Source organism: Bombus impatiens, unplaced genomic scaffold (assembly GCF_000188095.3).
Source record: "Bombus impatiens unplaced genomic scaffold, BIMP_2.2 scf_0389, whole genome shotgun sequence".
Taxonomy (NCBI): Eukaryota; Metazoa; Arthropoda; class Insecta; order Hymenoptera; family Apidae; genus Bombus; species Bombus impatiens.
The window spans coordinates 1,055,502-1,074,041 of NT_176808.1; the positions used below are offsets into that span (position 1 = coordinate 1,055,502).

General features: G+C 37.3%; 2 protein-coding genes across 5 annotated transcripts; one reads left to right on the plus strand and one right to left on the minus strand.

The window, feature by feature from the left end:
- Nucleotides 1-140: 140 nt before the first annotated feature.
- LOC100745379 (SET domain-containing protein SmydA-8) lies at nucleotides 141-5,753 on the plus strand. Of its 4 annotated transcripts, none has more exons than XR_004461837.1 (6): nucleotides 143-513; nucleotides 779-1,213; nucleotides 1,793-2,170; nucleotides 2,476-2,811; nucleotides 3,509-4,269; nucleotides 5,185-5,753. XR_004461837.1 is itself a non-coding variant. In XM_003489979.4 (5 exons), exons 2-5 carry the CDS (start codon nucleotides 792-794, stop codon nucleotides 3,813-3,815), a joined length of 1,443 nt encoding a protein of 480 aa, XP_003490027.1. In that variant the 5' UTR covers nucleotides 143-513; nucleotides 779-791; the 3' UTR covers nucleotides 3,816-4,353. The 4 variants fall into 4 exon arrangements, 2 of the variants coding, with proteins under 2 accessions (XP_033176945.1, XP_003490027.1); XR_004461838.1 differs by lacking the exon at nucleotides 5,185-5,753 and having other exon boundaries at nucleotides 3,509-3,984; nucleotides 4,178-4,353; XM_003489979.4 differs by lacking the exon at nucleotides 5,185-5,753 and having other exon boundaries at nucleotides 3,509-4,353.
- LOC100745260 (protein NDNF) lies at nucleotides 4,372-15,964 on the minus strand. Its single transcript, XM_003489978.4, has 7 exons — nucleotides 13,616-15,964; nucleotides 9,526-9,656; nucleotides 8,335-8,644; nucleotides 7,460-7,703; nucleotides 6,880-7,113; nucleotides 6,024-6,179; nucleotides 4,372-5,387 (listed from the first exon to the last, which is right to left on the minus strand). Exons 1-7 carry the CDS (start codon nucleotides 13,906-13,908, stop codon nucleotides 5,019-5,021), a joined length of 1,737 nt encoding a protein of 578 aa, XP_003490026.1. The 5' UTR covers nucleotides 13,909-15,964; the 3' UTR covers nucleotides 4,372-5,018.
- Between the last annotated feature and the right edge of the window lie 2,576 nt (nucleotides 15,965-18,540).

Consider the following 18,540-nt stretch of genomic DNA (forward strand, 5'->3'; position numbering starts at 1 on the left):
ATTTAAATTATCTTTATAATTAATATCGAAAGGTGCTAATTTTATCGTAAATAAAAAATATTATAACAAACATTTTCATAACGCATTCTTTCAAGGCTATATTCGATGTTCATATAAAAAATAACGTGCACTTTTCAAATTTTAATCGACGAATATTTTGTTTTGTATAAAGTCCGCTATCAGACAATAAATGATATATGTATAATAATTAAATAAGATAAGTTTGTATTACGCCGAATAACAATCTTTTATAGAGTTTTGTCAGAAATAGAAGCGCGTCTACGTAACTATACCGCTCCTATAATTAAACCGCCGGTGTATGTAGACCGTCATAGTTTCAGAGTCGTAATGTCGGAATTTTAAAGCAGTGGCATCGCAAGTTTCAGCGTTTTACGTATTACTTTCTTATTTTCGTTTGAAAATTACAAAATTAATAAAATACTTGACGCAAATAAAGATGTGCTGCACTCGTTTTAATATTATTTCTACTATATTCACGTTTCTATCTTACAGGTACGTATTATAAACTTGAAAATACTTTAAAGGAATTTTAAGTGCAAACAATATAATAAGTATTCACCATTTTATTTCAATATTTACCTTCAAATTATTTAATCGCGCATTTTATTTCTAACATAATCTAAGGGAACATAAAATTAATTTTAGCATGCTATTTATTTCAATTGCAAGCTGTTTCTAACTACCGATATATCTTTTATACATAAATAGAAGATTAACAAAGAGCAGAGATTTAATTTTAAAACTATTCGATGTTCAGTAATTGATATAGCATGGAATCGCAAACGGAAGGCATCTGTCCGATCTGTAATCAACGTGCAACGCTGAAATGTAACGGTTGCAAGCAGCAATTTTATTGCAAAAAGGAGCACCAGCGACAGGACTGGCCTAGACACAGGTCAAATTGTCAAGCATGGGAGATTCGTGAGAGCTGCGAACTCGGACGGTATTTAGTGGCATCAAGAGATTTAAATCCGGGCGACGTAATCCTATCAGAGTCACCTTTGGTTTGGGGACCGGCATTACATTCAGATCAAAGAGTTTGCGTTGGTTGCGGGAAACAATGCAATAGTAGCGATACAAGATGCACGAAATGCCTTTGGCCGGCGTGCGATACTGATTGTTCTGGTCTTACTGATAAAAATAGGCACGGTCTGGAATGTTCTTTTCTTGTAAAAGCAAGAATCATTCCTAGGTTTGTAACATTTCGCAAAATACAAAAATACAGCTGCATTTAAAGTGTAAGGGCGAAGGACGAGGGGAATGTCGCGAAACAGTTTTAATAATTTTATTAGTTAACGATTAAAAGGGACATGGTTCGGTTTAATCGTATTGTTCGTAACATGAAGTTTATACATTTTATTTATAAAGGGAGTTTATAAAGAGATAACTGTCTTACATTCGCTTTCAAATTGAATGCTGCAGGAAACTAGAGCAAAATAAGAGAATTCATTTGTATTCATTTGTATTTATATACATAGAAATGTTTATACATTGCTTAAACGTTATTTGGAAATTAATAAAAGCACTGTCATCACTTCTTAAAAGACAGCGAAGGAGCGTTATAAAGCGTTACAATCGCTCACGCTTATATCGTATACAATACAAAATAATATGACTAGTGTATGCGTAGCACAGAAATAATATAAAAAAGGGTAGAAATGATATAGTTTTTGTATTTATATGTATACGTATATATGTATATACATATCGTTCTACTTTGTGTGCATGATTTCATTTATTCTTAATTAGTGTTCATTAATTCATGTTTCAGGTGCGATGTTCTCTTAGTAATACGTATGTTAATATTATGGCGCAAGAAATTGAAATATTGGTATTCTATAGAAAAGTTACAAAGTCACCAAGATTCTCGTGGTCAAGGAACGAACGCATATGAGGAAACGATGAACATATATCAGCATATCGAACGTCTTTTACCAGACAATCCCTCCAGCAAAGATATCGTACACAAAATTTGCGGCTTAATAGACGTTAACGCGTTGGAAACTATACCACCTGAGGGCTGCGTTGCGATTTATGAAACAGCATGTCTTTTGGAGCATTCTTGCTTGGCTAATACGAGACACAGCTTTAAAATCGACGATAAGGGTAGACCTCGAATCACGGTCATAGCTGTTTGTTCTATACAGAAGTATGTAAATGTAATATTTCACATTACAGTCTTCTCTTTCAGTTTTTTTCTTTTTTATACATCTTTTTATGCCTCTTTGACGAATATTTTTGATAAAGCTTGATACAAAGTGCAAAGCCAAATAGCGCTTTTGTAGTACATCTCAACATCAAAGAATCATTTAATATGTTTGTGTCGTAGGTAAATTGTTTACATGTTCTATTGTAAATATTTACTTTTAGACTTAGACTTACACTTAGACTCAGTATAGAGGATAACTTGTTTTCCGAATAATATACCTAAAAGCTCTCTTTTATAACGTATAGGTGGGACCATTTAAGCACAATGTATACACATGCACTTTGGTCAACGAGAGCGCGAAGAGCTCATCTTTTGGAGACGAAATATTTTTCTTGCCATTGCAAACGATGTGCCGATCCAACGGAATTGGGCACGCATCTTGGAACCTTAAAATGTCCTCACGACAACGATTTTATTTTACCTAAGGATCCATTAAACTTTGATTCGCAATGGGGATGTATTTCGTGTCCTGGAACTTTGACTGCATCGGAAGTGATGCAGTTTGTTGGAAAATTGGAGGAGGATGTTGATGAAATTATGTATCAAGCAAACAAGAATAAATTGGTTGATCTTCTGTCACGGTAAAGTAACTTTCATTTATCATACATTGGATAAAAAAATAATATCGTATCTATAATACTTCCTGCGGTATACAAGAGTAGCTAAATTATTAATTTTATTATCCATCCTTGCGTATCGTCTCTTTTTTCTCTTTCTTTGAAATATTTTTCTATCGATACTCTATTTTCATTATACATAGAAAGGATAATTATATAATATAAAGAAAATATTTTTATATTACATTGCACATGTACATAAAATTACAATTCGTCGTTATTGTTTATCGTCAATGCGTTGAAAATAACCAAAAATATGTTAACTATATGAGATATACGTATATGTGCTTACGTTCACTCTTAATAGCAATATAATTACGCTTTTTGGAGTCGTTAAAGCTTACACTTATGCATATATGTATATAGATACATGATTTTGAGGAAGTTTTTCTTAATAAACGAATCAAAAATTAGCTAGCTTTTTTTCTAACGAAATTAGCTATTTTATTTTATTTTTGCATACTTTAATGCAACAAAAAATCTTTTCACGAAACGAAAATATGGCTCGAAATTCTATTAAAAGTTGTCTTTTCTTTTTAATAAAATAATTTCGAAAAAAGATATTTTCGTAAATATCACTTTGCTGCGAGTTTAAACTGATTTTTAGACATTGCATGGAACGAAAGTTAATGATTCAACTATAATCGTTATTTAATTCCAGGCTCACTACGTTATTGCATCCTGGACATCAATTATGTACAAGTGTCAGTCATTCGTTGATTCAGCTATTGCCCCCAAGCGATCCGAAAAAACCTGAACTATGCAAACGTATCATAGAAACCACCAAAACGTTAGATCCTTATGGTGCAAGATTAGCATTGTACACTGCAGTCGCATTGAGAGAATTGTCTGCTTGTCCAGGAGAAAATAGAGAAGGCCTTCTGTCAGAAGCAATATCGTTATTGCAATTTGAACCAGAGAATTCGCCTGGTGAAAAGCTTCGAACGTTAATGGAATCTGAGTTATGATAATTCTATTAGATTTAACATTTAATGAAATAATCGTAATAAAAATTAAATTACAAAAATTCTTCATATCCTGTATTATATTTAGTAATTTGCATTTAGAAAATGAATTTATACTGGAAAAAAGCAATATGAAAAATGTTTTCCTTCGCATGATCTTACGCCATAATAGGTATGTAACATGACATATCGTCCGTATTGAACAACAAAATGGTTATTTGCAATTATACAGTACGCATAATCGTGATCAGCAGCACCGTGCTATACATATAGTGCTATGGTAGTTCATAGTGCTGTTCTTATGTGTCACATTTTATTACATAAGATAACGTTGTATTTACAGTGTAAATGTTACTTGTTTCTAGGTCAACGATATTGTTAATGCGTGTTTGTCGTTGCAGAAGAATTAAGTAGTGAAAACCTGTCTTACGCTGGAGAGAAAAAGTAGAAATTCCAGGTAAACGTTATTGGATTACGATAGCAATGTAAATCTAGACTAGATTTAGCCTCGAGATGGAGTAACATATTTTTATAACAAGAATAGTGTCTTTTTTTCTTCTTTTATAGCAAAGCGATTATCGAACATTAATTTACTTATACTACACATTGATAAATACATATCATTCTATCGGAGTAATCTTTAAATGAAACAGTGACACGTAAATTTTGTTCGTAACAACGAATAGATCTCAGTGAAAATAGATTCGTGCGTGTATTGGGAATTTAAAGACTCGATGACTTCTAAATGTTGGCTGTTTAAACAATTCATTAATGAACATTCAAACTAGGAGAACTAACGAGTAATTCGCACCACGGTTTTCAAAAATAGAAATATCTTTGTTATCGTACATAATATTCGCTTAGGATAATTCTTCTTATATTCTCAATAATTTCTGTTTGTATATTCTGACCGATATTTTAAATCGGACATTGTCCGTAAAATAAAGGAGCACGTTTTAAATAAGATTGCATCTAAACAGCAGAATTCTATACAAGTTATATTCAAAAGATCTTAACTTTCTACAATTCGTCACAGTGTATCTCCAAATAATTACTAGTAATCGATCGATTGTCTGTGCGTTCGTTTCATCATAAGAAAGAAAGAGAATATCAGAATTTATTAGTTAAGAATAGGAAATACAAAGTTCTAAACGGAGTAATATATCGTGCGATCAAAGTTCCTATGCCTATTTTCCTCGATGATTATCAAGGTAGACAAGAACGTCGAGTGCGTACAGTCAACAACGGATAGGACAAAGATTGTCCCTTTAATTGAGCTGTAATTTGTAAGAGATAAGATTTCCCTGGCTGTAATCTTTTAAGGGTAAACGGAAGCGCTCGATCTTTCGATGGACTCTGTTTCTCTTCGCAGACCTCGAACGTATACTCGGAACGTCGTCGACGATGAAGACCGCATTGGTCTGGAATTGTTGTCATGCTGGCCAATGACGAACTGCTCTTTAATTCTCGTACGAGGATGCAATACTTAGCAGAACCTGCCGACTCTACCCCTACTGTCACTTCGTGGCAAGTTCTTAAGGATCTGTACTCCCGTGGCGCACTTTTAGATGGAATCTAAACAAAGTGTTCACAGCCTTTCTACATTTTCACTTGTAGAATCACCCTTAACTAATCGAACACTCTTAACACGCTTCTCGAAATTAAGATTCGTCTAATTCTATTTATCTACAAAAATGTCGATGACAAGAATTTTTTTTCTTAAACAGCTGATCGTATCTGTATACCCATTCTATATACAGCGTTAAGTTTTCTAATAATTTCATCCAATTAGAAGCATCTATTTTATGTACCGTGGTAATTTTATGTACACATTCGTGTTAAAGGTAAACGAATAATGCAAAAGTAGTAGGTATGTATAAAGCTTGTGAATATATAGATGTTTATGTGGCAATCAGCGAATAGATATCATTTCGTTTCGCCTGTGCTTCAATAAATAATAAACTAATTTCTCTATTTACAATTGTTTAACACGCGACACATGCAACATACTTGAGTTAAGATAGATATAACGACACCAAACAAGCAATAGCTCATTTTAAAAACTCTACTTTTAAATAGAGTTTTGCGATAGCGTATCGTTTCGATGTGAAATCGTTGATCGTTTCGTTCGTTATCAAAATTCTAGCGTACTTAGAAAGCAATTTTACGCTTTTAATGTTATTGAGCATGTCATTAATTTGCATGAAATACCTGTGGATATATCGCGGATGATTGTTGGGTGGCTAGTACTTTAATGGCAGATACTCGTACTAATTCCTGTGGTGTAGCGGATATCCGTAATGTGTACGTCTTCCCTGATGTTAAAGGTGGTACTCTTAACGATGCATATCCTACTACCTCCTTTTCCTACAAATGTTTGTAAATTGTCTATAATAGTTCGATATCAATGCCAATAATTTTTCGTTTCGCTATTTCAGTAAGACTGTTCCTTAAGTAAGAAATCTAGGTAATATTACCCCCTTAAGAAACTAATTTGCTTACATTCACTAGATTTACTATTGTAAAATATGCGGTTCTGTATAAAAGCCGTATAATTGCCTTCATCGCATTATGTAACGGCGTTAATGTATTACATACTAACATGTATATGTTACCTAGATCATTTAAATTATATTTTTCACTTTTGCGAAATTGAAAATTACATCGTAGAATATAGTTTTCACGAAAGTCTTTTTTCCTCTCAACTTTAGGATCGTTTTAATACTTTAACGTATCGGTTTAATTCGCTTCACAATATACAGAGTTCTAGAAATCTGATTATTTTCACGTACCCTCGAAACGTTTTAACTTCGGGTCGTAAAAGTTAAAACGTGTAAGTGAACTTAATTACTTGATTACCTAAGTAAGATATTAGTATTAGTATAGATAAACGAATCTCATATTATCGTGCTAATCATTTAAAAACGTGATATATATTAATGAATATAATGGATATAATGGAAGGAAGTTTTTCAAACAGCGATATAAAGAATCGAGTTTTTGATTTCCGAACGACAAAGATCTTTGAATATACAGCTATGACTAGTGATTATAAAAGCTTCATTACCCTTAAAATTCCTGGACCACTTAATTTTGCTCTAACGATGCCACCACCGCAAGGAAGAATATGAAAGGTGCTCGAAGTATTTCCCGGAGGACGATAATGGAAGCTGATGAATCCATCGGTTTTGCGCAAATTAGCTGTGGTATAATGTCCAGTGCGTAGTCTTAATTCCGGTGTCTTCCGAAATTTGATCGTGTCAGTCGCTATTCGATTTGACACATTATTTCTCGTATTTACCTGATACAGAATAAAAATAAATGACTAAGTATCGTTCACATATCAACAAAATAGTTGAACTAGAGAAAAAAGAAAGAACGCGCGACTTTTAAGATACAGAAGAAAGACAGTAGTAACTGTTTTCTACACTGAAATCAACGATACGCTTAAACTAATAAAAAAAGAAACGACTGCTTTCAAAAATGAATATTCTCGTGGAAAAGGTTCGTTTTTCGAGTGTCTGACATTTTTCTCTGTTCCAGCAAGAAGAGAAACGGTTTACTTCTCTTTCGCTGCTTTTACTGAAAAAGGCACGATACAAACACTTTATTATAGGATTAAGTGTCCTCTAGTTGCAATTACTAACCACGTATAAGGTAACATTGTACGTAGTATCGTACTTCATCCTGTGAAGCGTCAATTTTGTTTGACGCACGCAATGAAGTCCTTCCGGAATGCCGCGATGTTGCTGTTCCTTAGAAGAGGAACTCCCTTTCGTCGAATGCTGGTAAACGCGTAGAACATTTTGCGCGGCGCAAAGGGTCAAGGGGTGAGCCTGAGACCCTGATGTCACGGCTAAACAGTAGTGCGAGAGGTGGGGATCTATGTTGCTGTAAAAATAAATGGATTTTTGTCGAATTCGTGGCATGAATCACACAAGCCAATTTTAATTCGCTGGGACGTTAATCGTAAACTTGATATTTCGTCTACCAGCCAAAGAAAATCTTTATTCCTCTAATTTCTATTTTGTTCAAACATCGATCTTTCTATTACCCTTTTAAATATGAATAGTAGAGTTCTAGCGATAATCAATTATTGTATGTTGTTATTATTATTATCGTTTAAAATTTTAAAATAAATTTAACAAATGATATTTGCCAGAACTGCAATTTGTTTAATTCGTTGCTATGGAGTTAGATTAGCGAACAAGGTTTGGACATTTTTATATGTATGCAGGAAATGATTTCGAAGCTTCTATTACAAAATTTTTGTCCAACATTGCATCGAGCTTGATTTAATTTGTCAAGTATCTCTCAAATACATCGAAATTACAATTTACGAGCTCGACATGTCCATATGATAGGGCAATTTTTATTACATTTCGATTATTTTTATCTCTTGGAATTAATTTGTGATTAGGAGTTGTTACACGTTGAATATAACTGGACACGATACTATCGTTAAATGTGACAACTAAGTTTTCCAACAACTTGCGCGTCAAAAGAAAATTATTAGCGATACCTTTTATTCCAGGATATCGTAAGCCGACGTTTGCTTCTTCGTTGTTGAAATCTTAACGAGCGGTGACGATTTTCCATTTCGTTTGCATACAATTCCGGGATATGGCTCAAACTGCTTGACGTAGCGTACAGCAGTACTGTGCTCGGTGTTAAATTTTGTAAACTGGCACCAGGAGGGTTCACGGATTTAATTTCGAACCAATAAAGACCAGCGCGTGTCTTTGATATCGTAAAATTCTGATCCTCTGCACCCTCGTACGTGAAAAGAGGGGAGCCTGGTTTCAAACTCTTCACTGGCCACCGGGTTTGAACTGTTGTATCGATCATAATATACACTTTATCATAGATTCTCTCTTGGATACGTCGATGTTTTACGTTTCTTTTACTTTCCTTCTTTTTCCCTCTTTCCTCTTTTTTACTCTTTCATTTTAACTTTACCAATCTAACTTTATCGATTTCTAATATTTTGTATTGTTTCCACAGCACTCGTTTAAATAGGTGCAAAGATAACGAAACCTCGGTAAAACATAATTATTACATGTTTCGATGAAAAGCAATTTGTGCTTGGTCATATAAATTCTAGATAAGGACTTAACGACTGAATAATTCTACTAAACATTATTGGACGATATATACTGCTATTCGTTTTATATTTGAACTCGTTTTAAACGATTGAACCTATGGATTTAAATATGGATAAAAATTTACTGAAAATTGGATGTGAGAATGTATATGAAATAGAGATTATACTGGAAGATATTTATTTTATAATTAAAGAAACTATGATATATATATATATACATATATATATATATATAATAGTTGTGTGTGTATGTATATTTTTACACATAAAAATGAGAAATGGTGGCTTTTTTCGTGTAAACAATGGGTATAGTATGTGAAAGAAATCCGAGGTATGGAATACAAAAGAAAAATAAATTGTATTCAAAGATAAAATATCGCATTTGACACACGCTATAAATGATAAAGGTATGAACTTGAAAAATATGAAATTTCATTAGGTCGTATGGTATTTCTCTCCACCATTTCTCTCCATCAATCGATCCATTTAGCTTGATAAATAAACCACATGCTTTGTTCCTTTAAACTTTAAAGTTTAACGGAGCAAGGTTCGTTTGGTTCACTGATTGATTTTAATCATATAGGAAACAATTCCTAAAGTTCTCCGTACATTTTGCTCCTTCCGTTTCTTCAATGTTCTCCGGTGGCTCGACGTAACTGACCGTCCATGATATCGGCCCGCTACATGGGCTAACGAGTAACGTGAGAGGTGGTCCTTCACGTGGACTCAGGTAATAGAACCTGCAATAATTTTATCTGCATCCAGTATAATATTAATGTTCGATACGTATTAATCGTAACCAAACAAATACAAAGAAATATTTTAATTAAATGGCGTGCTTCTACAAATAGATGAAAAAGATCGTGAACTGTTTTTAAAGTATTCTTTATACATACATACATATTTACATATATATATGTATATATATATATATATATATATATATATATATGTAAATATCTATTTTCTATTTAATAATAGAAGAATAATAGAGTAGAGCAGAGAATAATAGAGTTACACGCTGCTTTAAGTATTGTATTTCACGATATAACAAAAAATTGTTTTTTTACGAGGGAAATGTGAAAAATTTGGATCATAGTCATCGATATAAAGAGGTATTTACCCTTTTTTGTTCTTCTTTTTTTTTGGCTCCTTAAAGACAAATTATGAGAAGAGATAATGTTACCAAGGTTTATAAATAAGAAAGAATAACCGATAAAGGGAATTTTACTGAACTTGTATGTGAATATTTTTACAGTTATAAATTCTGTACGTGAAAGTTTTCCCAGCGGTATTTCTTTTTTCCGCTGTTAAATGAAAAGTAGAACGATCATCTTATTGTTGCTACTGCCACAATCAAGTATCAACAAACCGTCAACCATCGGTCAGAAGCTGGGGCGAGGTACATTCGGAATAATCTTTCAATATCCAAAGGCAAATAATTACCGAATAACAATAGATTATAAAATCCAACGAACATACGTACATACACATGCATGGTACATAGGCACGGACGCGCGCGCATAAATGGCTATACAATTGCAGCGTGTCGTTTATATTTAGTCATAATGTTTGATCGTACAAAAGTTCCCGTTTAAAGATCGTACCGGTTAAGTTTACGCCTCGACACAGCCGTCACTGTTTCTCTCTCTGTCCGTCTGTCTGTCTGTCTGTCTCTGTTTCGACCCAACAAGATCTGTCCCTCCCATCGGCTAGTATCCCCATCATCCTTTCGAACGTCGTCGCGTCGCATCGTCGCTGCTCGTCCCGTTAGCATAGTCCGAGAGAGCGTCGGGACGCCGCGCCGCGCCACACGTGCTCTTCGTTCACGGCCTGGCACTGAAACGGCTATTGTAAAATTAGCGTCTACACACAATGCTGGCGTCGCGGCGTCTGGGGTCGCGCATCCACGACCCCCGTCGTCTAATTTTGGCGTTTGGTTCGTCCCACGACAGACTCGAATTGATTCTGTCATTCAGCCGGCAGCGCGAGGCCGTCTACCGACTTTCGTGGAAATCCACGCCAATAGCAGAGCCCACGACGCGTGGCATCGCGACGCCTTTTCGCACGCGCCTTAGCCTAGACATCACTTTCCAGGAAACGTCGCGACCTTTCGCTTTAACCTACACCGAGGGAGAGAGAAGGAGAGAGAGAGCGAGAGAGAGAGAGAGAGAGAGAGAGTTACGAAGGAGAGGGGAACAAGGGGGGTTCTAGGAAGGGGGCGGAGGGGAGGGAGGGAGACCGGACGACGAACCCCGGCTGAATGAAGTTCCCGAGAAAGATAGCGTGTGCTTATTCTGACCGTTCGATCCTTCTGTTTCTTCGTTACTTATACACCGATCTAAGTGCATACTCATTCTTTCGGATCAATCGTCGTCTCTGATCGTTGTTTCTGGCTACAGTTTCTCTCAAACTTTCTTACGATCGTCACGATTACGAATGACAACGGTGGAAAAGAGATTACACGTGTTAAAAGGAGATTATATTGTCGACTCGTGTTACTTCATTTAGTCATATAACGTTAACGGTGTTAATTTATAACGATGTTTTTCTCGACTATATAATATTAAAGCGTATTACATGCCTTTGTTTACATGTTTTACACTGCAAGGATTTTAATTTACTCTGTTTTCGAAATAATTGAAAAATTGCTAAAGGCGCTCGATTCTGTAAACGCACCTGCCTTCTGCAAAAGTTAAATATACACGCGTATGTTAAGTTCAAGTTTAACGCGTAACCTAGCGTTTCAGTGTTCAGAGCAATTGTGCAATTAGACTTGCGTACGAGTTTCACGGAAACCATCTGATAGTAGAACTTTATGATGCGTAGCGTCGCGATGCATCGAACCATCAAGTGCAAAATAAAGTTTGACCTATGGTATCAGTTTTATCCTTTTAGAAATTTGGTAAGAATTTCCTATGACATACAGAACGATAACTGTAGATGAAAATCGATCACGTAGAAACGACAAAACAATCTCCAATCGAAATAATTCATTCGCTGCGATTACCGATGTATTCGAATCTTCTTTTCGAAACGAAAGTAGCGGAACGTTGCTTCGTCTTTGTATCCGATTCATTTACTTATATATATATACACATTATCGCAAGTAATTTTAATAATTGTAACTGTTCGGTGGTGAAAAAATGACGACGGAATTGGTCGATACGCTTTCACAACTATCGTAGTAACAAGCGATAAGGGTCGGTGTCTAAAAGTATTTTTTCATATTATTTTATAGTATAATAATAGAATGATATTCGTTTAACTGGAATAAAAGATGCCGTTTAATGCATGTGAAACGATATTCGTGTAAAGAAGAGAAAATGGCATGTATGGTGAAGGAACGCAGTAACGAAAGTTTAAAGGATCATTTTAACAAGCATATTAACGCGAAAGTTTTGCTGATCGTTCGAAGTTGGTGCGATACCATGAGAATTACACATGTATGTCATCTAGCAGTAATTCGAGTCAAATTGCATTCGTAAAATCTGTGCTACGGTTGATGAAACACGGTACGGGGTTCGTGACGTTCTCGTATAAACGTTCAAAGCTCCATAGGCTTGGGTACACGTGCATCGAATAAACAAGCTATGTAACCCAAACGAAATTCGCACGAATTGTTTCTATGGTTCGGCGAAAAGTGAATGCACCTTTCTTGCGGTGTTGTTTATCTTTAGATCAAAGTGTTACTTTGTCAAGAAGAAAATCTGGATTTTTAAGTACAAAAATACACCTTTCCCCTTTTTCCCCTTGCTCGAGTAATAACTTTGTTTGTAGTGAGGATTTTAGGATAAACTGCATGTTATCTCGTTTGTGGTCCCTTATTACGAGTAAGATGTAAAAAATGTTTCAAACGAATGATTTCATTGGTAATATATATTCGTAATATATTACGATAGAACACGATTTAAGTTGATCCCAATTGTTCTTTCGTATACGAACGATAGTTGCATAGATTATAGATGAACTGGCAGTTTCTAAGATACATTAGTCATTCTAGCGTATCTCGATACTCGATAGTCAGAAGTGTAATACGTTCTCGGTAATGTAATCTACGGGTATCTACGTTTCTATTATATTGCTTGGCCAAAGGATTTGGCATTCCAATCCGAGTGAATTGGATTGTAACTTAATCCGTGGTGTTTCGGTGTAAAATAATTTTATCGTTTCACAACCGAAGAAACAAATGGAACGTTATTCGCAAAGAAAGAACTAGGAAATAAACGTTAAAATCACCATTCGTTTCGTTGTTGTTCGATAAGACAATCGTTTGCACGATCAACAATTTGGCGATAATTTGAACGCGTTTAACCGATTCTCTAAACAACCAATTTACGGTTTACCGATATAGATTAAATTTACATCATTGCGGCAGATGGATTATTTAAAAATTACAAAATAGATTTAACGAGTAGATGTGGCAGTGGTGTGTATGATCTATTCAAAGTTACAAAGGAATTATTTTAAACAGTGCGCTCTATATTCCGATGAAAAGGAAAGTCGGTAAAACTTTGCTAATTATAATAAAGCGGAAACAAGTTTAGAAGACATTTCTCTCGATTAATGAGAGCAACGAAACGATTAATAAGAGAGGGAAAGGAGAATCGTTGAAACGTTGCGCTACAAAATCAAGTTGAAGATTTTAATCGACGAAGCTTGGTAAAAGAAGAAGAAAGACAGGGTGGTAGATACTCACTGAGATACGTTACCGGGGCGAAGCGTAGCTGGTATCTGGTACTCGGGGTGCAGCACGCCTGTCCTGTTGAACTCTTGCACCCTGGTCGGTTTCTCGGCACCGAAAGGCCTCGGGCTACCGATCGTTTTGTACCCTTGTTGCTGGTGCGGTTGTTGCTGCGACAACTGTTGTAGCTGGCGCAGCTGTAGCTGTTGCTGGGACAGTGTTTCGCAGAAAGCGCAACCGGTGGCACGGCGCGCGTACACTGACACAAATACGAGAAGGAAGAAGCCGAGTGGTTGCGCGTGACGCATCGTGGTGACCGATTTTCCTGAGCTGCGATGAGAAAATATGTGGGATGAGAAGGGCGGCGACGACGACGCCGCGACGTCCGTCGTTCAGTGGCGAACGAGTTCGACTGTATGCCGAACGGTAGACGATGCCAGTCGGCGAGCGAGGCTGCCGCTTGGGAAACCACGCTGAGACGAAACGAAATAACCCCTCTTCGCTTCCTACCGAGGCGACTTCGTGTTTGCCCCATCTTCTGGAAGGAACCCTCCTTCCCCTCCTCGTCCTTGCCTCCTTTCCCTTACTCTCAACCCTGCCTCGTCCCCCACGAGCGACCAAACCATATATACTCGTTACGTTTAGCCGTACATGTGCTAGCACGTGTATATACGTGGGTGACCCTGATTCCGAGGAATTTTAGACGAACGAATGGTTGCCGAGGTCTCCGCCAATTTGTCCACTGAGACGAAAAGCAAGTGCCAACACTGTTGTCCTCGAGGGGCTGTTCGCGGCTTTACCCCTTCGACGCTTTCTTGCGTTCTTGCTTTTCTCCATCGTGCACCTTGACTTTTACGCTCGATGGGGACGAGAGATTTCGCAGCGGTGATTCGCTAGACGATTCGCTGGACGATTCGCCGGACTTCTGCATTCAATTACGATCGTCTATCGAAACTTTATCGAAACTGCTAAATCCTATTGTGCCTCCGCTGGAAAATGACCACGTTACACCGTTCGTTCGGATCGGGTCTTACGGTGAACGCAAACGAAACGCCTCTTTCATTTCCTCGAATAGTACAAGTAAGATAGATGAGGCGACCACTTCTCTAAGTTTGGATTATGCGTGTAATTGTTTATGTTTGTAGCATGGCGTACATGCAGCGATTACGTACAGAGAACGGTAAGAGTAACGACCTATGGCACGGAATCGTTGAAACCTGATTCGTAATTGAGTACACAAGTAAAACTTTCACGTCATAAGTATTCCTGCTGGATGCATCAAGCGCACAAGTGTATCAGCCTTCACGACGAGAGACACGGTCGCAATTAACAGCAGTCTAAAAAGAATAATTCGAGGCGATTTCTACGAAACGCGGCTAACCGCGTTACCGCTAGTGAATCAACTTTGAAGTAAAGGTACCGTTCGATAAACACTGCCGTCCTTGCTTGAGAAAGAGAAAAACAGAAGCCGTGTGTGTTACCTACGCGGAGATAATGCTGGCGAGGGAGATAAGAAAGAGGTAATTATTAAATAACGACGAGAGAGATAGATAGGTAGATATCGGGCTACATAAGGTAAAACAAGGTGGATGGACGGTTTTAGAGCGGCATCGAACGAGACCTTCCTGTTTCGCCGGGGTGCGAGGAAAGAAGGAGTTGATATGGCGCGAAGATCGTGCAGAAAGGGAAGTTATATACGGTACGCTTCGCTGTATCTTGGACCAACCATGGGACGATGATGACAGCAGGTCTGGCGGGTGGCAGGCCAATAAATCATGGCTTACAGTGTGGGAACCTCTGGCTATATGCTACTCTCTGCGTGTATGGGGTATGCCATCGGTAAAACCTTTACTCCCGTGAGTCGATCGCAGGGTGACCGTACGTCGTACGTGTATATAACTCTTTCTCTTTCTCTTTCTTTTCCTCTTTCTCTTTCTCTTTCTCTTTCTCTTCCTCTTTCTCTTTCTCTCTTTCTCTTTCTCTTTCTTTCCGCCTGAGCCCGTTCTCTTCGACTCCACACGCTTCATCGGTGCATGCTCGAGCCCGGCCGCCGCGCCGCGCCGCGCCGCGCCGTGCCACACCGCGTGTAGCGAACATCAAGAGACGAATATGCTGGTGCAGGCGTTGCATTTCGTGTAGGTGTACATCCTTATGAATACATCATATATTGTTACCAGAAGGAGCACCATGTATCTCGTGTAATCGGTAACGGTGCAGCGGTTCATCGAGATCAGCCTTTTTCGGTAATCGCTTCTTTCCCCATGCTCTCTCACAGTCTTGCCATTCAACTGTGTCAGCGATATTGTACTTACGCTCGATGGTCTACCGACCGCCCATAAACGGCCGATACATCGGCTAAAGAATATGACTGTCCAAAACGTTATATCGACATTGTCATGTTACATCGAGTTTGACACCGTTCGTCTTTCCTTTTGGTAAACATCGCCGTCGAACAGAGTCCAAGTATAAATTTACGCGCGGCCATTTTTACGATTCTCTCTTGTCTATTCGATTCTACCGCGTGGAAAATGGTCAAACTTTAGTATTCAGGGTTAATAGACTGACGATGTTTTTATATCGTTCGTTGCAATAGCTAGACACTATGAAACCTGGATGATTACAAAGGAACAATGACAGCAAGATCGTCGTATATGACAAGCAAGCCGCACGAATGCAACTTTTTTCATACAAGTTCCCGCGCTCTAATTTTGCGCGAAGAAGCTTGCGATCAATGCAGACGCGTGCATCGAGTTATTCGCGTAATGCGGAACCCCGTTCGTTACGTAACAGTGTAACGTAATTCGTAAAAAGGGACACGTATTTAAACAGGATCGGGTTCCGAATAGACTCGTACCGAAAAAGGAACGATAGGAAGGAAGGAATTGTTCGGCGAAGCAAAATGGTAAGAAGGGATAAAAACAGCTGTGATACGGCTTCCACTGGGTATCGCTTTTGGCTGAGTTGTCGTTTCGATCGCTCCTTTTAACGTTATACCCGCGTTTCTTTCTCTTTTTTTTCTTTTGCGCCATCGAAAAATCCTTTGTAGATATTTGAGTAGCTGTTATCGTCCTAACCGCTCGCTGTATTGTATAACTTTGTTACAACATGCTCACAATAAGTCTCGAGTTGTGGTAGTTTCATCGTACACGTAAGTACTTTACACGTTGTACCGTTTATGAACCTATATGGAAAATGCAGCGAAACGAAAGAAGGCTACCTCGACGAAATCGCTCTTTTCCTGTCGATTTCAGCGCGAATCCTGAATAATAGATCGTTAGCAGACTTTGTAAATATTATAATATTCGTACGATCCTTGTTTCGTTTGTTTCATCTTTTTATCGTACTTGCGAATATGCTAATGTTACCTTGGTAAATAATACTCGTCATATTGTCAGTGTGTATCATGTGAATCCAACGAAAATGTAAAAATTATATTCCAGTTTTAGCGCGCGAATATACAAACTTCAACTTTGTTCTATCCGTAGATATTTATTTTAACGTTAGTTGAAAAACGCCTAAGAATATTATTGTTTAAACGTTCACCTTATATATAGACGGAGTTGTACAATGTGCAGAACAGAATAAAAAGTACCGTTAGTTGCTCGCGTGATACCAGAAGATAAATTTGATTTTATTCAGATCTCGAGCAATTAATTTCACTGAAAATACACACAGAGACAACAAAGTTGCAGGGCTGTCGCCGGCGAGTGCTCGAGTAATTTCAATCTCGAGAACATACATAGTCTCCGTTAACTTTTTTCCACCACTTGTCTGTTTCCGGCTTAATTGCCTTCTTTTATTTTCCTTTTTACTCTTTTATTTTTTTCCTCTTTTTTTTTTTCTTTTCTTTTCTTTCACCGGACTGGTTCAGGGCAACAAAATGGTGGATATCCCGTGATCGCCCATATATTGGGTCCAAAGTTTCGTTATCGAAACGGCCGGCCGCAATAAATAACGGCTTCGCTTTAAAGAAGTTGAAGTTGAAAGTCTTTTGGTGGTCATTTTGGCAGCCCGGGGATATGTGCGGACGTCGATGATCTATACCTGCAACATTGTGCTCCACGTCTTACATATGGAGGCAATGTGTTTTTGTAGGCCGATCAAAATCAAATCAGATTTCACGATCGCAAGTTAAGATCGATTGCTTCCGAATTCCCTGTAATTCGTACATTCGCTCCGATCGTCATATGACATTACTGTTCTTTATATATTTACTTCCGGCGTGGCACTTCAAGCAAGTAAGCGAAGTTTATCGCATGATTTAAATCTCAAACGATTGTATCTTTTACCGAGGAACGAGTTTCTTCCGACCGTTATTGCGAATTAGTGAATTAGCAATTGCGTGTTTAAATGGCAATTCCTACGAAAAGATATACTGGTTAATTTTGTGATCGCTTTGTTTTACTTTTCCTCTCTTTGACTTTCTTTTCTATTCTTTTCTTCTGCTTTCTTTCGTGGTAGAAAACCTCGTTATCAAGAAGAATTATCCTTCGTAATAAACGTGTATCGTTACCGATGTATATAAACATGCCTGATGAGTGTAATAAAGCGAAATGCTATCATTTTACATGTTATTCTTGGAGGTTGCGAGAATATTTCGAAAGCCAATCTGTCCAGATATTTCGATCTTTCTTTATGGTAACTATTCGAAATAAAGTAATGTCTGTACGATCGCGAATCTCGCCGTAATTGTATCTTGCAGTTTCATCGGCACACAAGGATGATATTTTCCCGTTTATCAACGATACAACATATCAAACATATTAGCGATTTATTGCTTATTAAATGTTATCTCTTAATTTAACTGTATTCTAACATATTTTATTTCTCGGTCTTATTTCATATACAGGGTGGTTGGTAAGGGGGTGATTCTACGCGAAAAAAAGAAGTCGAAAATATGGAATAAAAATTTTTTTTTTATCTTTTTTAATTTTTCCATC

Bases quoted from the DNA above. Each gene is read 5' to 3' on its own strand.
- LOC100745379 (XM_003489979.4), top strand. From the start codon at position 792: ATGGAATCGCAAACGGAAGGCATCTGTCCGATCTGTAATCAACGTGCA. The intron at 1,214-1,792 runs GTTTGTAACATT...TTCATGTTTCAG, and splicing joins AAAGCAAGAATCATTCCTAG to GTGCGATGTTCTCTTAGTAA. The intron at 2,812-3,508 runs GTAAAGTAACTT...ATTTAATTCCAG, and splicing joins TTGGTTGATCTTCTGTCACG to GCTCACTACGTTATTGCATC.
- LOC100745260 (XM_003489978.4), bottom strand. From the start codon at position 13,908: ATGCGTCACGCGCAACCACTCGGCTTCTTCCTTCTCGTATTTGTGTCA. The intron at 8,645-9,525 runs GTACGGAGAACT...TCGATACAACAG, and splicing joins AGAAACGGAAGGAGCAAAAT to TTCAAACCCGGTGGCCAGTG. The intron at 7,704-8,334 runs GTATCGCTAATA...TTATTTTTACAG, and splicing joins ACGATATCCTGGAATAAAAG to CAACATAGATCCCCACCTCT.